General features: G+C 35.4%; 1 protein-coding gene across 39 annotated transcripts in view; it reads right to left on the bottom strand.

Annotated features, from left to right (window-relative positions):
* Positions 1–24,289, bottom strand: part of RIMS2 (regulating synaptic membrane exocytosis 2) — a 449,434-nt gene that overhangs the window by 347,763 nt on the left and 77,382 nt on the right. For 29 of the 39 annotated variants that reach the window (XM_027883430.1, XM_027883435.1, XM_027883443.1 and 26 more), the window contains 2 exons: positions 7,995–8,205; positions 151–162 (listed from right to left, as the gene is read on the bottom strand). In XM_027883430.1, coding sequence (XP_027739231.1) covers positions 151–162; positions 7,995–8,205 — 223 coding nt within the window. Of the gene's footprint in view, positions 1–150; positions 163–7,994; positions 8,206–12,938; positions 12,944–24,289 lie in introns of those variants that run through there. The other 10 variants (XM_027883431.1, XM_027883447.1, XM_027883449.1 and 7 more) reach the window with 2 other exon arrangements.

Here is a 24,289-nt window from a genome sequence, read left to right as displayed (position 1 = left end):
CCTTTAATGCCACACATTGCTTTCATTTTAATGACAATAATTCCCTTTGCCTTCAGTAGGAATTACACCTGTGTAAATGAAAGCAAATGTAGGCCAGGAAATAAGTCTACCATAAAAGAAAAGAACTTTGAACAGAAAAAAGGCTCTAACCACTTTGTCCTCCTGGAGTTCATATCCACGAAAGCAAGAAAGAAAGGACAGGAAAAAAAAAAGAAAAGAAAAAAAAAACACACAAAGAAGGAAAGAGTCACTTTCATTTTGAAAGCAAGCAGTAGTATTTATTAGTAAAATAAACAAATAAATAGCAAAGGAATTAATATATATCTTTCTTATTTTCCCTAGTAGTAAAGGAGATTTAGTAAAAAATAGGTAATTTTAATAATTTTCATAATCTTTTCATGGGTGAAATTGAGACAATCTTATATATATAAAAAAATATTTGTACAAAAAAAATTTGGAAATCCTATCAGAATTACCTTAATAAAACAGGTGGGTCATCTCATCAAAGGGATGCAGCATTTGGCTCTACATTGCTTGGACCTCAGTATGGCAAATAATTGGCATTCATCGACACTTTGCACTTGCAAAGAGTTCAGCAAAATTAAAAATGTTTGTTTACTACAGATAGATAGAGGGTGTGCATAATGGCATAACTGCATGTTAGCCACTCGACAGATCTTTAAAGTTCTGGAGTTCTAAAGCACAAAAAGACAGAATTTGTCACAAGTATTCACTGCATGTGCTGTCAGATTTATAATATTTATCCTTTCTTTTTCATACTCATCCATATTAAATACAAACATTCCTATTAGTTATTTTCCTTGGAGGAATTGTCTTTTTAGCTGCTTAAAATTGTAAATACTTTAGAAAACAAAAATAATCAAAATGTTTTCAGTCAAAACTAAACCCCATCTGTGAATAATTAATAGGGATTTTTATCTGGTACCTTAATTTCATATGCCATTACAGAGACTAAATCTAGGCACAGAATTAGGCACTGGCTTTGCTGGTAATACAGCTGCTCACTAAGAAAAGGTGACAACTTATTTTACAGCTTTGTTGTTCAGATACCTGTATGACTTGTAACTTTATAACAGGTAACTCTTATAGAAGGTTTAGGTTCCCTCCAATCCTAGAGTTACAAACAAACAGGAGAGAATACAACAGAGGCCAAACAAGACAGTCAGGCAATAAAACATACAGTACACAAGGAGAAGCTAAAGGAGACAGGCTTGTTCAGCCTAAAGAAGGCTGGGGTAGGGAAGGGCATAGGAAGAGGGGCACTACTTGCATTCCTTAACTATTTAAAGGTTAGCTATAGGGAACACAAAGACAATCTTCTTGAAGATGGACAAAATACAACAATCAAGGCATTGGATTGAACATAAGAAAAAAAGAAAATCACAAGAGTTGGTAATCACCAAAATAAATTGCCCAAAGAGATTTAGAGATTCTCCATCATAGAAGCGTTTTACAATTCAGTTGAACAAAATCCTAAAAACCTGTGTGGAGCAGGAGATTGGTCTAGGTAACCTCCATAAATCACACCTGACCCAATTTATTCTGTCATCCTATGTACAGTGGCAAAAGATCAAAGTATTTTCAAAGGTGCTATGGAGTTTAGTGGTATTCTCAGTTATACAATACTATATCATTTACAATCATATGGTAAATATCATCAGAAACTAAATCACAGAATGTCTGTTATCACTCCGTGCAGTAACACATTTATCTGTTCAACATCAGGTGCTCTGATACTTTCCTAGCAGGACTTCCTGTCCCAGTGCAATAAGAGTGGCAGTAATGCTCAGAGATATTTTACATGGAAACATCTAATGCCACAGTTTCTCATCCTCACCTCTGAAGAGATACACACTACTATCTAAGAGGATTATAATCCTGTCATTCACACTTTGATCATAACAGTAACCAAGACTTGGTTCACACAACCGACCTACGCTGAATAACCTCCAGGATGAAGAATCTCTTTATAGAAACAAGCTACAAAATATAAAGATATGTAAAGTTCAAGACAAGCCATCACACTTTACCAAATACCTAAGACTGCCTTCAGCTCTCACATTTGTCAAACACTCTTAAGCTCATAGCAATACACTGCAGGCAATGACATATCTGACCATATGATAGTCTAGCTAATCATTTTGATACCAAAGACATTAGAGAAATTATTCAATTTCGTTCTCAAAGAACTGATGCTACAAAAGCAACAAATCAGTCAGATTTCAGTGGTATTTCTCCTGTTCCACATGAAAATGCAAGTATATTTTAATAATGGTTTTATGGAGAAACGCTTTATCTCCACAAGAATTCAGACACACAGAAATATTAGCAAAATTACTGGAATTCCATTCTATATTCAAAATAAATCTACAATGAGTCAATACCTATAATTTATCCTTTTTAAAAAACATCTTTCAGAAAGTCAATCTGGCATCTGACTGCATGAGCCAAAGCCACTCTTCAAGACAGTATTTTTCTCACCTTAAGTGCCTAAAATTATGAATCTGAGTAAAATTACAAGTTCTTCATTATTTCAGGATCATAATAACCTCCAAGGTTTATGAAAGCTTTGAAGTAGTGAAGAGTTCAAACACATATAACCTCTGCTGAAATTGAGACCATCATCTGCTGTTTAATGAGACTCAGAAGAGCTATCAAATGTAAATAGTTTCAAATACATAAAATTAATAATTGAAATATTTTGTGCAGTTTTCATTTGAAGGGAATGATTGTATTAAAATCACAAGGGTTTTTTGAGACATCAAGAGAATCCAAGGTATCAATACAGAAATGCAGATTCTGAGTATCAGTTCTGCTAGACATCAGTTGGCAAGCAAAGTTTACAGACTGGGAAAGAGCAACATCTCCTGGCTCAAAATGGTAGTTGTGGCAAGATTTTTACTCCTACTATTAAATGCAGACATATGAATGTTTTAACTGAAGTGTTACACTGGGACAGTGCACTGCTTCCATACTGTCTCGGCAGACGCAGGTCAGCAGCTTGGCCAGGGCCAGGAGCAGAGCACAAAGGGTGACGTGAGGCAGGCCATGCTCCCACCTGCAGGGTTGTGTCCCACAGAATGCACCCAAGAGAAACAGGATAGGGCCCACGACTGTAACTCAAAGGGTCCACAAAGAATCCAGGTCCCCAGCAGGTCCATGGTGATGAGGGAGAGCTGAGGCAATTTGGGAAGCCAAGCCTACAGCTTTGGCTCAGCAAGGGAACCAGACAGGCCAGCAGTACAGCTCAGGCAGGGGCTGGAGCTCCTAAGAGGGCTTATTGCAGACCATCCTCATGCAGCTCTTTCTGTAAGGCTGATCCCAGGTTACAGCTGCACCACATCAGAGAAACCAAGCTCCATTAGGGAATGAGTGAGGAAAGCTACAAAGGACCATGATGTATACCAGCTGAACTGTAGTCCCGGTAAGTTTGGGTATAACTTTCAAAAGAATAAAGAGGCTGATCACCTCAAATAAAATGGAGCTGATCACTGTTTAGAGACGTCTTAACAGTCATAGACATTCACTATTACACTAATGTTGTTCCAACATAATCAGAACCAGATTTCAGATTGTAAGTCTTCAATATATTGATAATACAAACTCTATTCTGTTCATGGGGAGACTAAGATGGGAAATTAATCCTAATGGTTAGGATAACTTTTACACCCTCCAACTGGGAATTTAAAACTTCTGAATGAGAGACTGTCTTTGGAATAATGTAGCAGCTGACTTTTTTTCACAGATACTTGTTCTGAGATACTCCAGAAAGACAAATATAGTTGTAGATTATCAGATTTTAGAAGTGTCACATGGATTAAACTGAATAGAAAAAAAAAAATCACATGTGCTTTAGAGAAATCCTTTCCTTAAGTTTGTAATGTCACCTGTCTCTTGTAGAGAAATGCAGAATCAACCCATGCCTTCTAAGGACCAACTTATTTGTAAGCGAATCATTGAATTTATTCCAAATCCTAGTGACTCTGAAAACCTGATTGTGACAGACTAATTCTTTGGTGCTTGACAATTCTCAACAGAATGAAATGGATTATGCATTAGCACAGGCATGCTAAAATTCTGTGTTGTGACTCCAGACAGATGGTCATATCACAAGTCCTGCAGTTAGAATCATTCAACAAAGAGAACTAAATGTTTTGCTGAAAATCAAACATACCCCCTGAGAAATAATCAGAATGCAAAGCTTTCACTGAACCAGAGGGAGCTGAGAGAAGTTCCCTACTTCTACCTAATGTGTTTCCCATTATGTTGCTGAATTCTATAAAACAACTAAAAATCTCTTACTTTTGTTCTTCAAAGACAAAAAAATAAGGATGTTTTGGTGGCTGCAAGTGATAGCAGGTTGTCGAACAACCTGAAAGAAGGGTTTCAGCACACATTTAAGTCAAGTTTTTAGACAAGTATTTTTTTCTTTCCGTACAAGTGAAATGTTGGTTTACTGAACTGGCATTTGGAGCTACCGAAGTTTATATTCACTGCACATAATATTATATCTATTTGGAAACTGCATTTTTCCAATATTTTAGCATTTAAATTTTTCACATGTATAAACCTCATTCTGCTGTCAACTGCCTCGTTCAGTGTGCATTTCCCTATACAAATCAGTATATAGTAAAGAAAAAGAACAGTAGTATTTATGTATCAGTGGAACTCTTTTCACTAAGAACAATTACTACTTGCTGTCATGTGATTTATTATTTCAGTTTTAATCAGTTTGAAATTGTTCATAAACATAAACCATGATGGTTCAAGGTTCCTTAGTCCCTTGAAATTTCAACCCCCATTCTGGCTGAATACTCCATTCATTACCATAATAAGCTGTATAGAAGCGAAAGTGCCACCATTATCAGTTTTATTTGTTTGATCTAGAAGGAACTCCCACATAATGATAATTTTTCTACAGCTTGAACTGAATGCTAATGCCTATATATTTCAGGCACTGTAACTAAACTAAAAAAGGAATAAATCATCCAAACATTCTGAGAATCCTAATCTAATGCTCTGACAACACTCAGAACAGTTCCATGGCCTGCTCCTGCTCATAACCATGAATCTTGTATGCAGTGGTCAGCATTCTGACCTTTGAAAGAGAAGTGTTCTTTGCAATTCTCCATCATCTGAGGTGCATGCTGCTAATGCTGGTCTGTACTAAACTATTTGGTATCTGAATCTGGTGTAAAAGGCATAAGTGTGGCTTGAAAATTGATATTATGAAAAACATCACAAACAGATGAAACAGATCCATGAAAGAATGTTTTGGACAGTGCAAGAATCTCCTTATATAAGGTCCAAAGCAGACAAATATATAACCTGCCATATATGTGCACAAACACCAAAGACAGCAAAGTTAAAATAGAAAGTTATTAGAAGGAATTCTTCAAGAAGTTGAAGTTGTATCCATGAAGGAAAACAGAAAAGAATGTATCCTGATGAATTCTGGTAGATCTAGGCATAAATGAGAACATAAAGAGGAGACTGCCACAGTCTTTTTGAATTAGATCTTTTGTGTTCATATTCATGGTGATTAGAAAGGTATTTACTCTAGAATATTATTTTATGCAGAATGAACTGGAATATATACTTAAAACTGATACTTCAGAAAGAGAAGTTATATAGGGAATCAACAAAAAAACAGTAAAAAAATTTTTAAATGAGATGATATTCACTGTAAAACGTCTCAAGTCTAAAATAACTGTTTACTGCAACACAGTCTTTCATTGACAAGAAGTATAATGGGTGGCAAAAATGCCAATTTATTCATTTTTAAGGAATTTCAGCATTATATCAACTGAAAAATAGACAAATGAGTCTGACATCCACATTAGACAGATTTGTAGAAACAAAAATACAGAATAAAATTAGCAAGCATATGAATAAATTATGATAAAATGTGAAAAAGTCAGAATGGCTTTAGTAGAGGGAATTTGTGTCTGTATTAGAATTCTTCCAAGGAGTCACAGAGAAAGTGAGAAAAAGGGATTTATTCCTACTGCTGAGTTGGAACTACAGACTTTTAAAGAATCTCAGCTGCCATGGAATAGGAATAAATTCATCCATGAAAAAACTCAATCAATGAAAAGACAAGAAGAAAAAGACAGGACTAAATAGTCAGGCTTTTTTTGAGGGAAAGGTATCACCAGTGGAGCCTCACAAGGGATCAGTCTAGAGACACTCTGTTCAGCAATTATCTAGGATAAAACTGAATGAGACGGAAAAGCCTCACACTAAATTAGCAACAGTAGTAGAAAAAAACACCAGTTGAGAAGAGTTTCAGAACAGACTCATAATAGACTGAATGGAGAAGCCAGCTTGCAAAAAGACAGATTTAGGTTAGATGGTAAAAAAATCTTTCTGTAGTGAGCATGGTGAAGCACTGGAGCAAATTACCAAAGAGGTTGTGGAAGAATCTCACTGCAAATCTGTCAAGAGACTTCAGACAAATATCTGCCACGTTCACATTCTCCATCACAAGGAAAGTGTAAATGCTGTATTAGGAAATGAAGCCTTCTCCCTAATGCACTTTTTCTATGTTTGCAAGTATGTAGGCATAATGACTCAAATATCTGTCATCACTGGCATTCATAATCAGATGAAATTACTTCAGAAATTATTATCTCTCTTATTACTGGCAACAATTTAGTTAGTTATAAAAAACAAATAAAAATATGTGAACTTACTGAAGACAAAATTTTTAAATTATCTTAATGAAATCCAAGGCAATTTGGGACACTTAAATATAATCTTAGTTACATTAATCGTCAGGAAATATTATCACACTTTTGTATATTTTTATTTTTTTATTACTATTTACTTTGTCAATCAAAAACTTCAGTTCATTATTTAAACCTACCTTTCAATCTTAGACAAAGAAATACATACCATGCATAGCATTGTCTCCTAGCTTCCAAAAGATAATATTTGCTGATTGAATGGTATTTGCAAAGAGCATATTACAGAAAAAAATAAATTTATAGAAATAAACCATATAAAAATATTTTAAGAATAAATATTAAAATATTACATTATTTTATTGCTTTAAAAATTGTTTTTCCACAAAAGACTAGCGTAATACAGCTGGAGTATTGTCGTAAATCTTCTACAATTATCTGTCAGAATACGAGACAGATTCTGTGTATCAGATCTGAATACTATATCTGAAATGTTGAATAAACTGATCTCAACAGTTTTCTTTGATTACTTCAGTTGTGCTGAATTTTTTACTGTCATGCAACTTTTTAAAAAAACTCAGAGTGTTTTTTGCCTATTGTTATACAATAAACACAAGTATATACTAGCTGTAACAATATATGTTAATGCATTTAATTATTTCCTAAAAATAGTTTGACATTTGCATGTGTATTCTATGTATTCTATATATAAATATGAATAATATATGTGTATATGTATATGTATAATAGATAAGAAAGGTTTAAAAGCATGATAGTATATTATCTATAATATAATAATATAATAATATTAAATAATTAATAATATTTAATAATGTTATTATAATATTTTTATATGCCTATATAATCATATAATAATAATATATATAATATTCTAACACTAATTTGACCATAATCTTGTGCAGAAGAGCCTGTGCAAGCAAGAGAGAAACAAAGCCTTGCTCTGCCTTGTAATAATCAGCGTCACAGGAGATCACTAGATGTACTTCCCCGTCTTAAATAGAGATTCATCCTCCAATCAAAGAATTGTCCTTTCATGAGCTTGTTACTCGAAAAATTATACATATTAACTTAAAAGCCATAATCATAAATCCATCTGCAGCTGGAAATTACATGAAATGAGGACAGATGTCTTAAAAGCCCCTGAAGTAGATATCATTACCTCCTTAAAGGAAATCTGTTTCAGTAGTTATGTGATTTGTGTGCATAAGCAATGAGTAAGAGACATTGAGTTTAGGAGAAGCTTGTTAAACTCTCATAACTCCATACCTTATTTGACCGCAAAGACACTCTTCCTCCACAGCGCGCACAGAATTTCGTTTGGCAATATGAACAGTTATGGCCACAGCCATCAGCAAATTTTGTTTTGTGGCAGATGCCACAGGTTGGGGCATCACCCTTCTGCTCCTGCTGCTGCTGCGATTCTTCACCCATCTTCTTCACTTGCTCCTTATACATTTCAAACTGCTGATGTAGTTTTCTGCAGAAGAGAACATACAAATACAAGTAAAATACAAATCAGAGTGAAATACTGTAGTAAAGCAAATACATTTAATTTATGATGCTCTAGAAGTGTTACATTCTTTTTCATTATAACTAAATTCTAGGACGAAGCTCAGCATTGATAGCATTCAGCTCACAGTTCAGCTGTTACAAAAAGAAGGAACTTTGACTTAGGATGTGACCAGCTGTGTGCTGAAAATACAACAGTAAGAAACAGGTGGAATGATCCAAGAGCCCATAGCACTAGACAATAAACTGGTTAATTGAAGTGGGAAAAAAATCAAATTCATTCTTCCAAGTATTCTTTTACCTAATTCCACCAAACAGATGCAAATATCGTCTCTTTATAGAGTTTATCTTCATTTATCTAACAATAATGCATAGAATAATTATTCTAAAATGCTTTTTCAATGACTTTTCAATCACTGGGTTCAAGCCCATAATAAGTTACCTCATCTTAACAAGTGACGATAAATCATTTAAGCCATTCATATCATTAGATAGGAACTGCCATCTTATGTAAAACGTAAGGTATGAGACTACCTTAGGTGTAAAATCCAGGAATGGTAGTTTAAGACACTCACACACATTTACTTTCCATTTGCAGAACTGGAAACACATGCATAGCCAGTGGCCACGTGTGCACAGAATTGCAATGAATCTTTCAGTCATGCTACTTCATTCATATTTCTGAATCTGCAATTATCAGATCTCCATATATGATAATCAGGTGCCTCTCACTATGACCAAACTTCCTGATTTCTTTCATGATTTATAATGGCAGCTTTCTCTCAAAACCCCTGTTTCTGAAGTAAATTATGTTATGGGAAATTTAATTTTCATTGCAAAAAGTCATAATCTTTTAGGTCTCCTAGATTCTAAAAACTTTGGAAAATGTGACATAGCGTATTGCAAGAGATTCAAATACAAAGAGAAAACAAAAAGAACTTTGTCTTCTCTGTTTTCCTCATCATTCAAAGGGGTCTGAACAGTGATATTTAAATTCATAGCATGGAATTCAATTCACTAAATTTGCTAACAGAGTCTGTACATTCTAGCAAACTAAAAGTTATTAATCTAATTTAAGCAGATTTTTAGTTCCTTGAATAAGATCAAGCAAAACCCCACAAATTAGGCCCTTTCTATGAAACATTAGAAAGGTAACCTAAGAAAAAATACTAAAATTGCAAAAGACATTTATTTTTCTTTAGAGTTATACTTCTAGAGATTCTTGAATTTAGGTTATTAAAAAACATACATGAAGAATAGGATAGAACAAAAAATAACCTCCTAGAAAAAACACTAAATCCAGAAGACCAACTTTCTTCAGCATACATGGTCAGTGGCTGACTATGACTCAGAAATAAATTAATGATGAAAAACTATTTCATCAGAAGTGTTAGAGGCTCTTATAAAAACAAATATTGCACAGTGTCACTTAAAGATTAATTCAAGCAGTTATTTACCATGGATATTCACACATATGGCAAGAATTGTTGGGATTTGCTTTGTTTTTCAGGAAAACTACCCTAAGAGCATATTTTACATTACTCTACAGAGGAATTGTAGGAATAAATAGGCAGCTCGCTCTCTCCATCAGGCAAGACGGGAGACTGGAGGTCTTCCTCTGTGTCCCAAGCTGCTGCCTCGAGCTCTCAACTGCCACTGACCCTTTCCCAGAAAGAGGGAAAGCAGGGCCACTTCATCTTGCTTATGTGTCATTTGTCTAATGTACCTGCTTCTGTCACTGTGATATCAATTCTGAGTCCACAGGCTGCCCTCAGGGCACAGCAGGGTGGACTCAGAATAACAGTGGCACGCTTTTCTCTCACTTTCAGCCCTTCCCACATTCCCAAGCCTCCTGGCCTGCAGCGAAACAGGGGCAGGGGTCTTGTCTGAGGCATCCACAGGAAGGATGTGTGGGATGTCATTGCCCTAAAAGCCATTGGGGTAGTCAGGGGTGAGGGGCTTCCTCTGCCTCCTCACTGATTCAACAGAGCTCACTGTTGAGTGTTCTTTGTTGAACAGGGCAGGACACAAGTTACTAATAAGAAAGAGCTGAATGAAATTGAAAACAAAATTTAGAAATCTGGAAACCTCACACATTTCAGCGTTTTACACTGACAACAACAGTATATAATTGATAGCTGGTAGTCTGGCCTGTTTCCACCAATAACACATGAAAGCTCTGAGACCTTGCTTGCCTTTTAATTTTGCTTAACATTGCATTCTTCATTTAAAGCATATTAACTATGCTGAACTCCAAGTTTATTTTTAGGCTCCATTCAGTTCTGTGGCTTCCTTATAATCTACAGCCTTTGTTTGTATGATTATTTGCTTACCAGTCTCACTGATGCATAAAAAGCACAAGCCTTTTGCCAAATCTTAAGCCTCATGTACTGAAATAATTTCACTTTTCTTTCCTCTTGAGCACAAGAATCTATGTAAAGGTCACAACTTTTCCCTCAAAGTATAAACTTTTCAAGGTTATACAGAGCAGTTTTAAAAAATCCTTGTTCTAGTAGGAAACAATTTATCATCTGCCACAGTAGTTCTTTACGACATCTTTTTCTGTTACAAGAAAAATATGACATGTATTGATAGCTATCAGAAAAAATTAAACACAGAAGAATCTACGAAATATTCAGTCACACACAATATGTGTTCTACTTACTAAGCAGAACCACTTGAGATGAATATGCATACTTGAAACAAAATACAAAATATTCATTTTGGGAAGTCTATTTTGTAGATAAATAATTTTTTTTTTTTTTGCTCATCCAGCCTGAACAGGTTTAAGCCAAAAATTAAGCTGATAACATGCAGCAATAATTGTTTAGAATAGAACAGTATCCGAAACACATTTAGTAAAAAATGTTCAACATCTACTTTTCAGAAAACATAGTGCAAATAAAACTCCATTTTGTTCAAGCTGCACTCATGTTTTAACTCTGAACATTGCTGCCTGAGAGGGCTTGGGACTGCAGTTACCAGGGAAAGAAAGTAACCAGTACCAAGGCAAACTTCAGACCCTCGAACTGAACTAGGGTATCCCATGGCTACAATTTCCAGTTCTCATATCCAGTGAGTTATTCCGTTAATGCAAGTGGTCAAGACCCATCCATGATTCTTAGAATCATTTAGGTTGGAATAGACCTTTAAGATAATTGAGTCCAACTATTAACTTAGAACTGCCAATTCCACTACTAAACCATGTCCCCAGGTGCTTCATCCATGAGTCTTTTAAATACCTTCAGGGATGGTGACTCAAATACTTCCCTGGACAGCCTGTTCCAATGCTTGAAAACCCTTTCTGTGAAGAAATTTTTCTTACTATCCAATGTAAAACTCCCTTGGTACAACTATAGGCCATTTGCTCTTGTCCTGTTGCTTGCTACCTGGGAGCAGACCCCCTCCTAAAACCTCCTTTCAGGTAATTGGAGAGAGTGATAAGGTCTCCCCTTCATCCTCCTTTGCTTCAGGTTAAAGATCCCCAGCTTCCTCAACCACTCCTCATAAGACTTGTGCTCCAGTTCTTTCACCACCTTCCTTGCCCTTCTCTGGACACACTCCAGTACCTCAATGTCTCTCTTACAGAGAAAAAAGGGGTTCCATACAGGGGGTGCGTCTTAGGCCAAAATGCTTAACCATAACAAAAAACCTTATTCTTATGCATGATAGGGAAGTTGTGTTGGTTGTAAACCCAGATAACTGTACCAAACCACACATTAACAAATGATTTAGGTAGAAAACTCAGCAATGCATATTTATAACCCTTATATATGTGCATTTTGACAATGGTCTCAAGAGCAAAAGCCATCTAGCTGTATGATGGAAAGTCTCTCTCCTTTATTAAATTTGTTTCAAAAATATATGTACTTTAATAATAGTTATAAATTTTAAAGGAGAAGTAGAACTTGGTATGAATTTATGAAAACACCAAATGATAATGAAAAGTGAGGCTAAAAAATTGGCAGTTAAGTTCTGCTCATTTTCATCTCTTGATGAAGTTCCCTAAATCACACTCGTGTCTGCTGGAAGTTACAGTGGTGAAGTTCATGAGACTTACATGACTAGTCAAGATTTTCTTTGTACTGTAAAACATCATATCCAAGAAAGCTTCATAGCTTCAAAGCTTCAAAGCTTCATAGCTCAATGTCAAAAGCAACTGTTTGCAAGAGCTTGGGTTGCTCTGTCAAGGTCAAGAAATAGTTACTACTGGAATACTCGTTTTGTTCAGGAAGGGAGTTAATTTTATTCTGCTTATTCTTGCTTCCCCACATCTTTCCATGAATGAGAAATTCAATATCAATCAAAAAGTAGTAAACTGTGAGACTCTCATAATCCATGGCAAGGGCAAGTAAGAAAAGCAAGTTTAGCATTCGGATGTTTCTTATTATTGTTCAGAAGTTTTTATTTTTTTCCATCCCCCCAAAATGTCCGTAAGACTTCCAGCATTTTACCAAAACAAAAAAAAAATATTATTGACAAGAGGTTCTGAAACTATTCCTGCCTTCCAAAAGTTCACATAAATATGCCTGAAATTTCCAAAGCTGCTTAAAATCTACCACTAAAAGGATGACTGTTAAGTAAGCATCCAGGATGTTTAGGCCAGCTGTGAGTCTCACAGCCACTGCTTATTTCCTGGCTACACTTCTCTCAAAGTTTTATTACTAACGTAGCCCGTGCTCATTTCCTATTCCCAGGCACAGAGCACGGATGTGGCTGGAATCCAGGCTTCAAAAAGAGTTTGTGCGCTTTCAGTTCTGCCAAGTCTATTCATTTAATGATTTTTCTGCCTGGTGGCAGTGACTATCTAGTAGCATATGACATTCTTCCCTGTGCTGTACACTTAAAGTTTCTGCTTTCATCATAGTGCCAGCTAACCTGTCACCTAGCACACCTACTTCTCTTCTGAATTAATATTATTCTTACATATATATGAAACTTATATATATAACTCCATGTGTTGGTAGAGGCTGGGAAACAACAGGCTGAACAGCAGCTCTGCTGATGGAAAACCCTGTAAAATAGGGTGGAAACCAGACAATGAGGCAGTGGTGTGTGTGCTCACATTACAAATTGGACAAATTACACATGGGGTCAAATTAGCAAGAGTATAAGCAGCAGGAAGTAATTTATTCCCTTTAGCTGGCACTGGCAAAGCTGCACCTGGAATACAGTGTCCGGACTGCAGTCTGCCAGTTCACGAGGGATGTTGACAAACTGGAAAAGTCCAGTTTGTCAACAAAAAAAACAAAAAAATAAAATAGTCATGTTCCTAAAGCATGTAATCTGCAAGGTGGAAATACAGAAGCTGGATTTGTTCAATCCAGTGAAGAGGAGTGATCTAATGGCCTGAAAATAGCCATCTGATTTAAAAATTACCTGGAAAAATTACAGAGACAAATTCTTCCCAATAGTCAAAAATCCAAATAAAAGGGCAAAAGGCACTGTAATAGCACATGGAGAGGAGGTTCAGGGCATTAGGAGAAGCATGTTCATTAGGCAGGCAGTGCACGACTGGAATAGGTTGTCCCAAGAGGCTGTGGGATCTCTGTTCTTGAAGGATTTCAAAACCCACCTAGACAAAGCACCGGTTGCCCTGACCCAGCATTTGCAATAACAATGCATTGAGTAGGAGGTCAGCTCAGAGGTCCTTTTCAAAGAACATTTCTATTAGTATATAATTGGCAGTGGCTCTGTGGAATCAGACAAGAAATGTGAAGTATAAAGTCAAGCAGAATCATAAGGAAAAGTATCCAACAACAATTATTTGGTTCAGCAGTGACGGGGAAAAAAAAAAAGTGACCACTTTTATCAACAGAAAAAAAAAACTTCTTCATGCTTTTTACAAACTACTGTGAGAATAGTTTACTCTCTCAAAGTTTGATCAACGAACTGATATTTACTTTCAATTCCATGTAATGCAATGGGCAGCAAGATTTTGAGTATATGCTTTCATATGGATGTGTGCAGTCTACGAAACAGAAATTAAAAAAAAAAAAAGACCAAACAAACCAAAGTTCAGCATCGCAAAATAGAACTTTTCTTAATTGCAAAATTATAGTTTTGCCCATATTCCACTGAAATGAGAAGGGGCATCACACAAAATTCTTTTCAGAAGACCATGACTCTGCTTTAAGTCTACCAGATAAGGAAAACTTCCTAAGCAATTAAAGACTCACATCTAACTTCAAACAAGAACCTCATATCCAATTCTGTTTAAAACTACTGGATTATCATACCCAGTCAGGTAACACAGCTACAGTCTTGAAGCCATTCACGAGAGTGAATTCACATTCACACAGAGTTTTCAACTTTCATATCAGTGAAAATGAAATATTGGCAGGAAGCAGATGTCAGCAGAGATTTAACTTTCTTGCTGGTAAATTCTCTACTGTCTCACTGGAATTGACATACTGTTTCTGTCCATTTTCCTCAAATAAAATTTAACCATTTTCTACTCTTAGTAGGTTTAATTTTGGAATCATCTATGTAAGTGAAATGTCTAAGCTTAGACTTCAGATTAAAAAAATATATACCAAAATATATTCAGGGAATACAAATCGAAAGAGCTTAAAAACACACCCACATACCTGGAATTTACAAAAACTAGGAGAAATCTAAGATATTTAAAAGAGCTAGTCAGAGGCACTTACTTTTACTTCCTACTAAAAGTAGCAGTTTTAGCTAAACTTTCACTAACATTTTCTTTTATATCTCAGATATAATATCCGGAAAATGGAAGATACCATAAAATCCAATTCATTTGGGTGTTTGCCTGAAATGCAAGAGACCTAGATTTGAATTTCTACTTGCCCAGAATCCAAGAAATCTGTGCAGATACAGTAACTCACAAGCTTATCTCAAAACTGTGCATAGTCTCTACTATGAGAGTTGCACTTTGTATAAATAATCCAAAATTTTTTATCTATTCCAGTGAAGAATCTATCAGAAAATGAGCTCCACCTTATTTTTTTCAGGTGGGAAATTCATTTTTCCCCACTTTAAAAATTACTAAATAGAGATTTTTCTTAGCATTTTAAGTATTTTGTTTAGAAAAAGAAGGTTAAATATAAGCCCAGTAACAGCCATGTTCAGCAGTGTCAAATAGTGTAATTTTTTTTTCTAGAGTGACTCCTCCTGTAATTGTCAGTAGAAATAAATCTCTGATATTTTTATCTTTTTCGCCCTTTACACTTTGAGTTGGTTTACAGGTGGGGCTGACCAGAAAAAAATCATCATTTTCATGTTTCCCAATCTCTAAACTATTAAGGAGTATGTACTTTAATTATTCTGTGTTATTCATTACCATGAAATAGGAACAGAGGAACAGTGATGCAATTTTAAGTGCAGAACATCTTTAAAGAGCCTATGAATTTGTGGGAGAGGCCCTAAACATAGTGAAAGATTTACTTAAATACAAAAGATATAATCTTGTTCACACTAAGAAAAATACTATCTGCCCTTCAATTACAGAAGTTTTTCTTAATCAATATAATACTATTATTGAATTAAAAAAAAAAACTTTAAAAAAAAAGGTGGCCAAAGGTGTGTTAAAAAGGCACAGACACAGTTAAAGTAAGTTCACACATATACAACTTTATGTCTTTGGATAATTTTCACGAAAGAATATCATAAAAGACATAAATTTATATTCTCAGTGAATATTATACTCTAAATCTGAGTTAGACTGACTGTGCCTGAAATGCTGAAGAGAAGAAAAAGAGCGAAGAGAATGGGAAGAAATGAGTGTGGTTGTGAAATGATCATGCCCTTGGTTTATATTCATGCTGCTGCTCAGTTGTAACTCAAGTGGGAAAAGCCAACTACAGCAGAGATAATTGGCATCCAAAACTATCCAGATCTGTTTCAGTCTCTCTTTGCCGTGCAAGGGAGCAGGGTAAAGATGTCTGTAATACCCTAACAGCATTTGCCTCATGCTCAGGAATGAGCCCAAATATTCTCTGCTGGTGGGAACTTCATACTAATCATTCTTATAAGTAAAATACAAGGCCAAGATGATGTCTTCAAGTTGCCTTGGTTCCATTCTGTCTTTTCTCCACTTGCTTTCCGTAAAGGTTTGCAGGTCACATTTTACCATATTTTGTTCTCAGTTTGTTTGACCTCCCTCACAAAATAGAAAATATTCTCCCATTGCACTCATCCTGATGTCATAATGAATTCATTAATTTAGTATGACTCTAAATAAATTTGTAACTACAGATGAAGTCATGTCACTGAATCTAGTTTATTTTAACACATTCAGAAACCCAGTAAAAAGGTACAAGAAAGGACGCGGAAAAAAAGCCACTCCATTTTAATAAACAAAGATGATACGACAGTGAATCAACAGATAACAAACCAGCTAGACAAAAGGTCTAGCTGGGACTGACAGGATTACCTCACCTATTTTTTTCTGTTTACAATGCTCAGTATTGAATAAAACTGCAGTCTTTGTTTATTAACTTTGCTTATTAGCAGCAGCAAGACTGCTCTTTGTTGGCGAGGGAGCAGAGAACAATAGCTAAGTACAATAGTCCTGAGCATGGCTACAAGAAAAAGGGAACATGGAGAGGATGAACATATGGACTATAAAGGGCTGAACCAATTAATGTTATCATATTTCTGTGTAGTCTCAATGATATCAAGGTAAAGCTAGACAAGATGCATGTAAAGGAAAAAAGAAGTAGATGACCCCTGGCTCTACCTGTTACTTGCAGTTTTCCTCAGAACTGCAGATACTTGCTTCTACCTTTTCCTCAGCAGTTCAATCTAAATGCAAGATTAAATTGAGAAGTGGTATCTTTGTAACTGTTCCTTGTTTGTTAAAATTAATCTTTTACTGAGTTTTTTATTGTACTTTTACAGTACATAATATACAAAAAGCTAGAAAGTCACGACGAAGTTTTAAGCAGGCAGAATATAGTTAAAATATCCAATTTATCTAGATCTTTCTCAAAACTTTCTTGGCTATAATAAGTAATATGGACATTTAAAATTAAAGAGAATATCACATTCCTCAAAGAGTTTAACAACAGTCAAATCATTCAGACAAAGCTCCCTAACCTATCCACAGCTGACAATTAGGAGAGTAACCTCCTGTAAGTAAGGAAAGTTCCTTCATAACTCCATTTGGAAATTACTTTACACCTTTGAATATCTTCACACCACTCTATGTTCTATTTCAGTGTAATCCAGAAGGCTCCAGTTATCCTTTTCTGACTTATTTAAAATTCTATCTTACAATAGAAGCTTCCACAACTTTCATATATTTTGGCATTGCACTGGGGTATTTTTTCCTCTTTCTCATTAGCTGCTCAGGCACTAGAAAAATAATTAGAAAATCACTTCTTAAACCATTATGAGTCTGCCTATTCCTACCATGTTGCTCTCAAGTGATTCTAAAATGAATTTTCTTGGCTAAATTTTTAATTCTTTCTCCAATAAAATTTTTCATTTTTCTTCTGAAAAATTTTGTCACCTACTTCTGTACCTTCTGGAAGTATCAGCTGGACTCTGTTTTTTAAAGTTTAAGTGTCAAGCTGGTAAACTACATCCATATAATTATACACAACAATGGTAGTTTTCCTTCTGCTCTTTACCCTTGTGACAAGGCCAACACTTCCCAGGTAATTTTAGGTCTCATACAAAGTAAGATTAACCATGCCAGTTGTAATTGAAAAAGTGCTTGACTCTCCAAGGAAAATTTCCAAGTTCATTCCACAACTGCATTCATGCAGTTAAAAATATTTTATCTCCACTTCCATGGGCCTTGTCCCTGTGTTTGCATTCCACACTATCCCAAAGGAGCTGCTTTGATAAATTGCTGAAGCTGTAAGAACTAAACCTCAGCTGGCAATGAAGAGCAGGACCAAGCAGTTGAATTTACAGTACAAGTAGGCTGCCAGGAAGTGTATGTGAGAAAGCACAAGAACAGGATCTTTAAAGTTGGGTCATTTCATTTATATTTCATCTCAGTTATATTAAGCAAAAGAAAAGGCAAGATTCTAGATTAAAAATTGCAGATAATTATGATCAATTTTTTTTTAACTACTTTGTTTTTAAAAAAAGATGTAAGCAGTCACTCTGCGTGCTTTACATATCCAGATACCTTCAACTTCAGATAAACAACTTCTGAAAATTCTGGTAGGAAAGTACAATTGCATTTCAAGTTTGGAAAAATAGTCATAGTGACAGAAGAAAACTTTTGGAATTGTCGCATCTAAGGGCAATGATGCAACATTTACTGAATATTAGAAAGGTTACAATCAGAGACACCTTAAAATATATGATACTATTTGACTCTTCAGTTGTGCTGATACCATAATACCACAACATACTGCTGCTGCTAAGCACTTTGGACTAGTGGAAGTGAAGTTTTCAGAAACAGTCATAAGAAAAAAAGAAGTCTTCCTGAATTCAATCTCATTTGATGATGACCAGTATCTGTCCTTAATTTCTATGAGAGAAGGCACAAAGGACAGAAAAAAAATCTGTAGCCTGGATCTTGCTGTAAAATAGGCACATCAGATATAGCATCATACACGTTTAGAATCATGACACTCTCAGCTACCACCATGTGCAGTAGTCTAGCTATTAGAAAATTGCAACCAAAAACCAAAATTTCTCTAGATCTGTAAGTCAATCAACCACAAAAGATCTCCAGGTAAAACAGTCTCCAGGAAGAGCAGATCTCCAGGAAGAATAGTCAGAGCTCCTTGCTAAACAGAAGGGAAATAACATCTCATGACTTTTTTTTTTTTTTTGGTAACCAAAAACCACTCTATAAACTAGAATTAGGATTATTTTGCAGCTATTGCAGCAAACACATTGCAGCATAACATATTACTTTATGAGCTTTATGCAAAACTTAAGACTCCTATTTGGATATTTTCCATACAATGTCGAGGCAGATGTACCCAAACTTTCATACCCTACACAAAAATTCTCACCTTAAATCTAAATCACTCAGAAAAATACTTGGCTCTCATAAAATTTTCCTCTTACAGTCTATTTCTATGCTGTCATTCTACACTTTGTACTTAAAAACATGCTTATTTTTATAGCTACTGCTACATGATTCTTCCTTATTCGATTGCTATGTTTTGAGGCAGAAATGCTACGTTAATGTGAAAACATTAGAAATATAACTGCATGATGACTATTTTTGCATTTTTTCTGATATTGTCATGCTGGAAATTCTAAAAAATATCAGTTTTAAGAAATCTGAGGCACATCTATATACTTTTTACTTACTCGACCTTTATTTTTTAAACAGCCTTATTATTAAAAGTATACAAATTACTGTTCTGTCCAAATTACTCACTCATAGGAAGTTTCACAGTTTATCTTATATTTTACTTGTTCTCATAAATCATACTTTTAATTACTTCACTCTAAATTTCATTTTAAAGGTATGCAGTGTTTGCCTGAAAAAGAGGCTAATTCAGTTCTGTCAATTAAGCACATTGCAACATTATTACAGTTATAAAGGGCATCTCCAGCAGAGATAGTATTTCTCACAGTCACTCGGGTTACTTTTTGCATCACTGATTCACTTACAATAGGAAGCCGTTCACTTCACACCTGTAGTTTTAGAAATGCCAAAAATAACTAAGTTACCGTGATAAACTTTTTTATCCTTACTATGAAAGCCAAAACTACTTTTTCATTAGGATATTAGACATACAGCCAAAATAAATAAATGTTAAATAATAGGTCACACTGTCTAGGCTCCGAAATGTAACACCTCCTGACATTACAGTATCATGATTAGAACGAGTTCATTCCACATTGTTTACAACATTCATGAGCACTTTCAATTATTAAGTAGCCCCTATCTTTTTACTTCTGTGACAAGAGTGTTCCTATCTTGATGATTTTCTTTTTTTAACAAACAGGAAATAAATTTGAGCAATGCTAGGAAAGGGAGTGTAAGCAAGTCTCAGTTGTGCTCACCATAGGTGTCTCAGCTTCACCTAAGCAAACTACACCAACATGTTTGATGCTGAATAATCACCACCAGAAGTGGGGTTTGCAATTATTTGTGGTGCATCCTGGTTTTGACTGTGTCAGTATTTTTACTGTAAAAGTAGCACTGGTGGAGCCACATTGCCAGCAGCACTAGAGGGGGAGAGCCTTTTGAAACAGTTTGCCAGTTCTCAGAAGCCTGTAATTTTCCATAGTGTTCATACTTTTAAAGGAACAAGAAGGAAGGCCAAAACACAAATTATTTTCATGGTGCTAATGTAATTTTTCTTTTTTCTTCTTATAAGGAAGGAACTCACAAACCAAGAGACATGTTCTCACTTGTAGGACTGTGTTTTTGCAAGTGTATGAACAAGGTGTCTAACAGTCTCCCCCATACTAATTATATCTAAATCCATAGTTCCATATTTCCTCTTTAGTGAAAAACTTAAACTTTGCTTCTTAGAAGTAAAATATAATGTCAAATTAGGTTGCAGCAGTATTTCTCTATTTTAGATAAAAAGTATTTGGTAATGATGGAAAAAATAAGAGATTTGTGCCTCAGAAATGCATAAATAATCACTAATCTAATTCTATTTCTGAGAGATAATGCTCAAGTTTTCCAAATAATTGGAGTTGTACAAAACTATGCCAAAGAATCAGTATCAGAGAGAAGATCAGAATTTAATCCTATATGTAAATCCTTTAACCCCTTAATTAAAATTTATTAGTTAACCATTAAGAGCTCAGAGTTACTGGGTATAAATGAGGGTTGTAAGAGAATGAAGTCAGGCCACCAGTGGGCCTGCTGCCCATAACCCTGCAGAGTGGAAGGATGCAGTAACAGCAGGCCCCCTGAACTACCAGAGGGAGTGAGGACACTGTCACTCAAAGGACAGGAGCTATCCCAGAGACAGCACTGTGAATATCTGCTTTCCTATAAAGCTTGAATACTTTTCTCTGCCAAGATTCTTATATCAGTTTATTAAAGCCTTCTCCTGGAGTACTTCTGTTTAGAAAAATAATATATATAAACAGATCTCCTATCCTAATTATAGACATTGTGGAATACAATTTGGAGGGGGAAAAAATATTTATTATCATTCCTACTGCAGAACTTGGTCAATTCCACCTATAGAAAATAAATCATGTCCAAAATCAATTGCCATTCCTATTTTACATGTCCTTTGTACCTAGGATTGACTAGACATCACTATTCAAAGAATAGTGATTCAAAGAAGACATTATATCAATACTGATGTATTTCCAATTCTTTCTGCTTTTGTAACTAAGCTGTTCCAACAGGATCTTTGTAACAGTGGGTTTCCAGCATTGGAACAAGAGCTCTTTTTAAATCTGGACACCCAAAAATAAGCTTATTTTATATAAATTTCACTTCTCTCTTTCCAAGGTCTCTAAAGGAAGAGTCAAAAAAAAGGCAAAGGCATTGGCTGGGATATAACAGCCAGTACTTAAACAAATCACTAGAGGAGATAAAGTTTTGATCCTAGGATTATCACAACTCATCAATGTTGCATGTCTAAGCAAAGAAAAAATATTCATTTAGTGTACATACGTAATTCATACTGTGGTAGCTAGGACATATACACAATGGAGTCCCAAATCCAATAACAAATCTTTTAAATAATAGTGGCCAAAAGAACAGAAAGTATAATATTTTCTTAAGAGAGTCAACATAGATACTGTAAAGAGGAGAATGCAGCATCATCACTAGATGTGATGAAAAAAGGTTAGAGAGAATCTGCTACCTTAAATTCACATTTAATTTTGAAATGGACAACATTCTGCTGCTTCTGAAGTTACCTGTTAATCAGATCCTTTTCATATAAACGTTAGTGGGTTTCACCCTGTTGGTGAACACTGCACTAGTAACAATAAAACATGTTTTGCTCTTAGGTACATAATTGGGAAACGGGGGTGTCCGCAACTGTTCCAAAACTGTTTCCTGACACAGTCTGCATACACAGACAAAGTACACCTCAGATGAGAAGTCTGACTGTGTTCCTGATGACAAAACCCAAGTTCTCTCTTCTTAACATCCTTGCACTGAAACAAGAAAGTCTATTTCCTAAAAAAACCTACCCCTGGTAATCAGCTGTGGAACCAGGGAATATACAAACGGGTGCAAAGTTTCCTAAACGATGAGAAAAAGGTGACATGTAGAATGCATAACTAAAATTACTGACCAGCTTTCAAATTCTGGAGTCATTGAATCAATTTGTGACAGAATTCAAATTCCAAATAGCCCCAAATAAAAACTGGATTTTTTTTTCTGTGACAGTGCCTTTTTTTGCACTCTGTGACAATCTTCACCGTCTGTTAATATTATTCATAGATGAGACTTTGTACTCAGTAGTATCCCTCCTCACCCCAGGCTTCTGATCAACTCACCCTGGCACCATCTGTCTATGTTTGTTCTGAGTCCAAGATACTCCAGGAGCTATATCACTATGAATTTACTTCAACTTTCCCTCTATACAGACCATAAGCTGGAAAACATCTTTCAGAAGAGATAAGTGAATTTCCTTCTACTGTAAAATCAATGATAGCAGAAAGCCACCCATGAGGGTGCAAATAAAAGCAAATGGGAACAATGATGTTGAAAAAAATAAAAAGACACATTTGATTGTAAAATAGAAGAGCTGATTAAGGGTTTCATGATATAAATACTTTAAGGACCATGGTCCTCTTGGAGCATTCCTGAATGTTTTGACTATCTGTTTAGTCATCCTCAAATCTCCAAAACCAGAATTAAAGTGAAGACTGCCAACACATCACAAAAATTTGCTCCTGGTGATAAAGGACAATTGTCTCATGTAGTATGTGTTCCCTAGGTAAACATGGCAGAACTCCACATCCTGTAGTCAGCCTTTCCAAATCAGTCTAGTCCTTTCCTGCCTTAAATAAGGGAGAATAAATAGACATTTCTCTCCTCTAGCCTTGCTGCCCCTCCACACCTTCCCAATTAAAGCATGAATATTTAATTTTACTTTATCTAATTAATTTACAAAATGCTCCAACTACTCCTTATCAAAGAGATAAAACAAGACAACAGTGAAGAGAACACTTTACTCACCCTCACTCATTCAAACTTGTATTACAATCAACCATTGCAAATACACCCAAATAAAAGCACACAGCTGAGAGAATAAACCCTCCCAAAGACAAACACAACACTGACTCATAGCTATCAATTAAGCAGAAATGTTATTGAAAGGAGTTGGGACTTCAAAAGCATGTAACCAACATTACTGAACTTTCATCTGAAAAGTTCTGCAGCTGGGAAGCCTAATTGTATTTCCAGCAAGCCTAATTGTGTTTCCTGACTCCAGGGAACAGGAATTCCCCAGATACTGATGACTGACAGGTCTGGTTCTGCTTTCAACCTGCAAGTAGGCAAAAATACCCACTGCTATGTGAAAATTAGCATAAAAAGCAACCACTGTTTCCACTGGTACCATGAGCAGCTGGAAGTGCTCAGCATGTCATATTAACCTTCAGCACTACCCACAGCTGGGTCATTTGTAGAAGTCATTTCAGAGGTACAAACTACTCTCAGTACTTGCATTCAGTAGTCAACATTAAGACGTAGGGCTTAAACCACACTTTGTCAAGTTCCAAACATCTTTCTGTAACAAAGAAACTCAACGGAGGCAAAAGGTATCCACCAGCACTTCTAGAGTTACTGGTATGAAATGTTTTAGAACTTGCTTCCTGGTTCTGAAACTGCGTATTGGTTCATTAACTTAATCTTTCATTTTCTAAGAATTTGATCCAGCTTCCTGAGGGTAGTTATGCAGTTGCAGTTATACAATTGATTCAACCATGATCACTAAATCTCTTCTCTTTCTTGAATATTTATTCAACATTTTTCATTATGTTCTTTTCTTGTCTAATATCTCTTACTGCAGTTCAAAATAAAAATATTTAAAATGTTTTTATATCAAATTACCAGTCATTAAAACTACCCTTTGAAGGCCTTTGTTATTATACTAATCACTACTGATTTAAGAAGTTCAATATATTTGATATAAATAATTAAAAATCATCAGTAAACTCAGTTTGAT

This window comes from Empidonax traillii, unplaced genomic scaffold (assembly GCF_003031625.1).
Source record: "Empidonax traillii isolate 1590-97213 ecotype Southwest subspecies unplaced genomic scaffold, ASM303162v1 scaffold126:size1624879, whole genome shotgun sequence".
Classification (NCBI taxonomy): Eukaryota; Metazoa; Chordata; class Aves; order Passeriformes; family Tyrannidae; genus Empidonax; species Empidonax traillii.
This window is presented reverse-complemented; position numbering and strand designations above follow the sequence as displayed.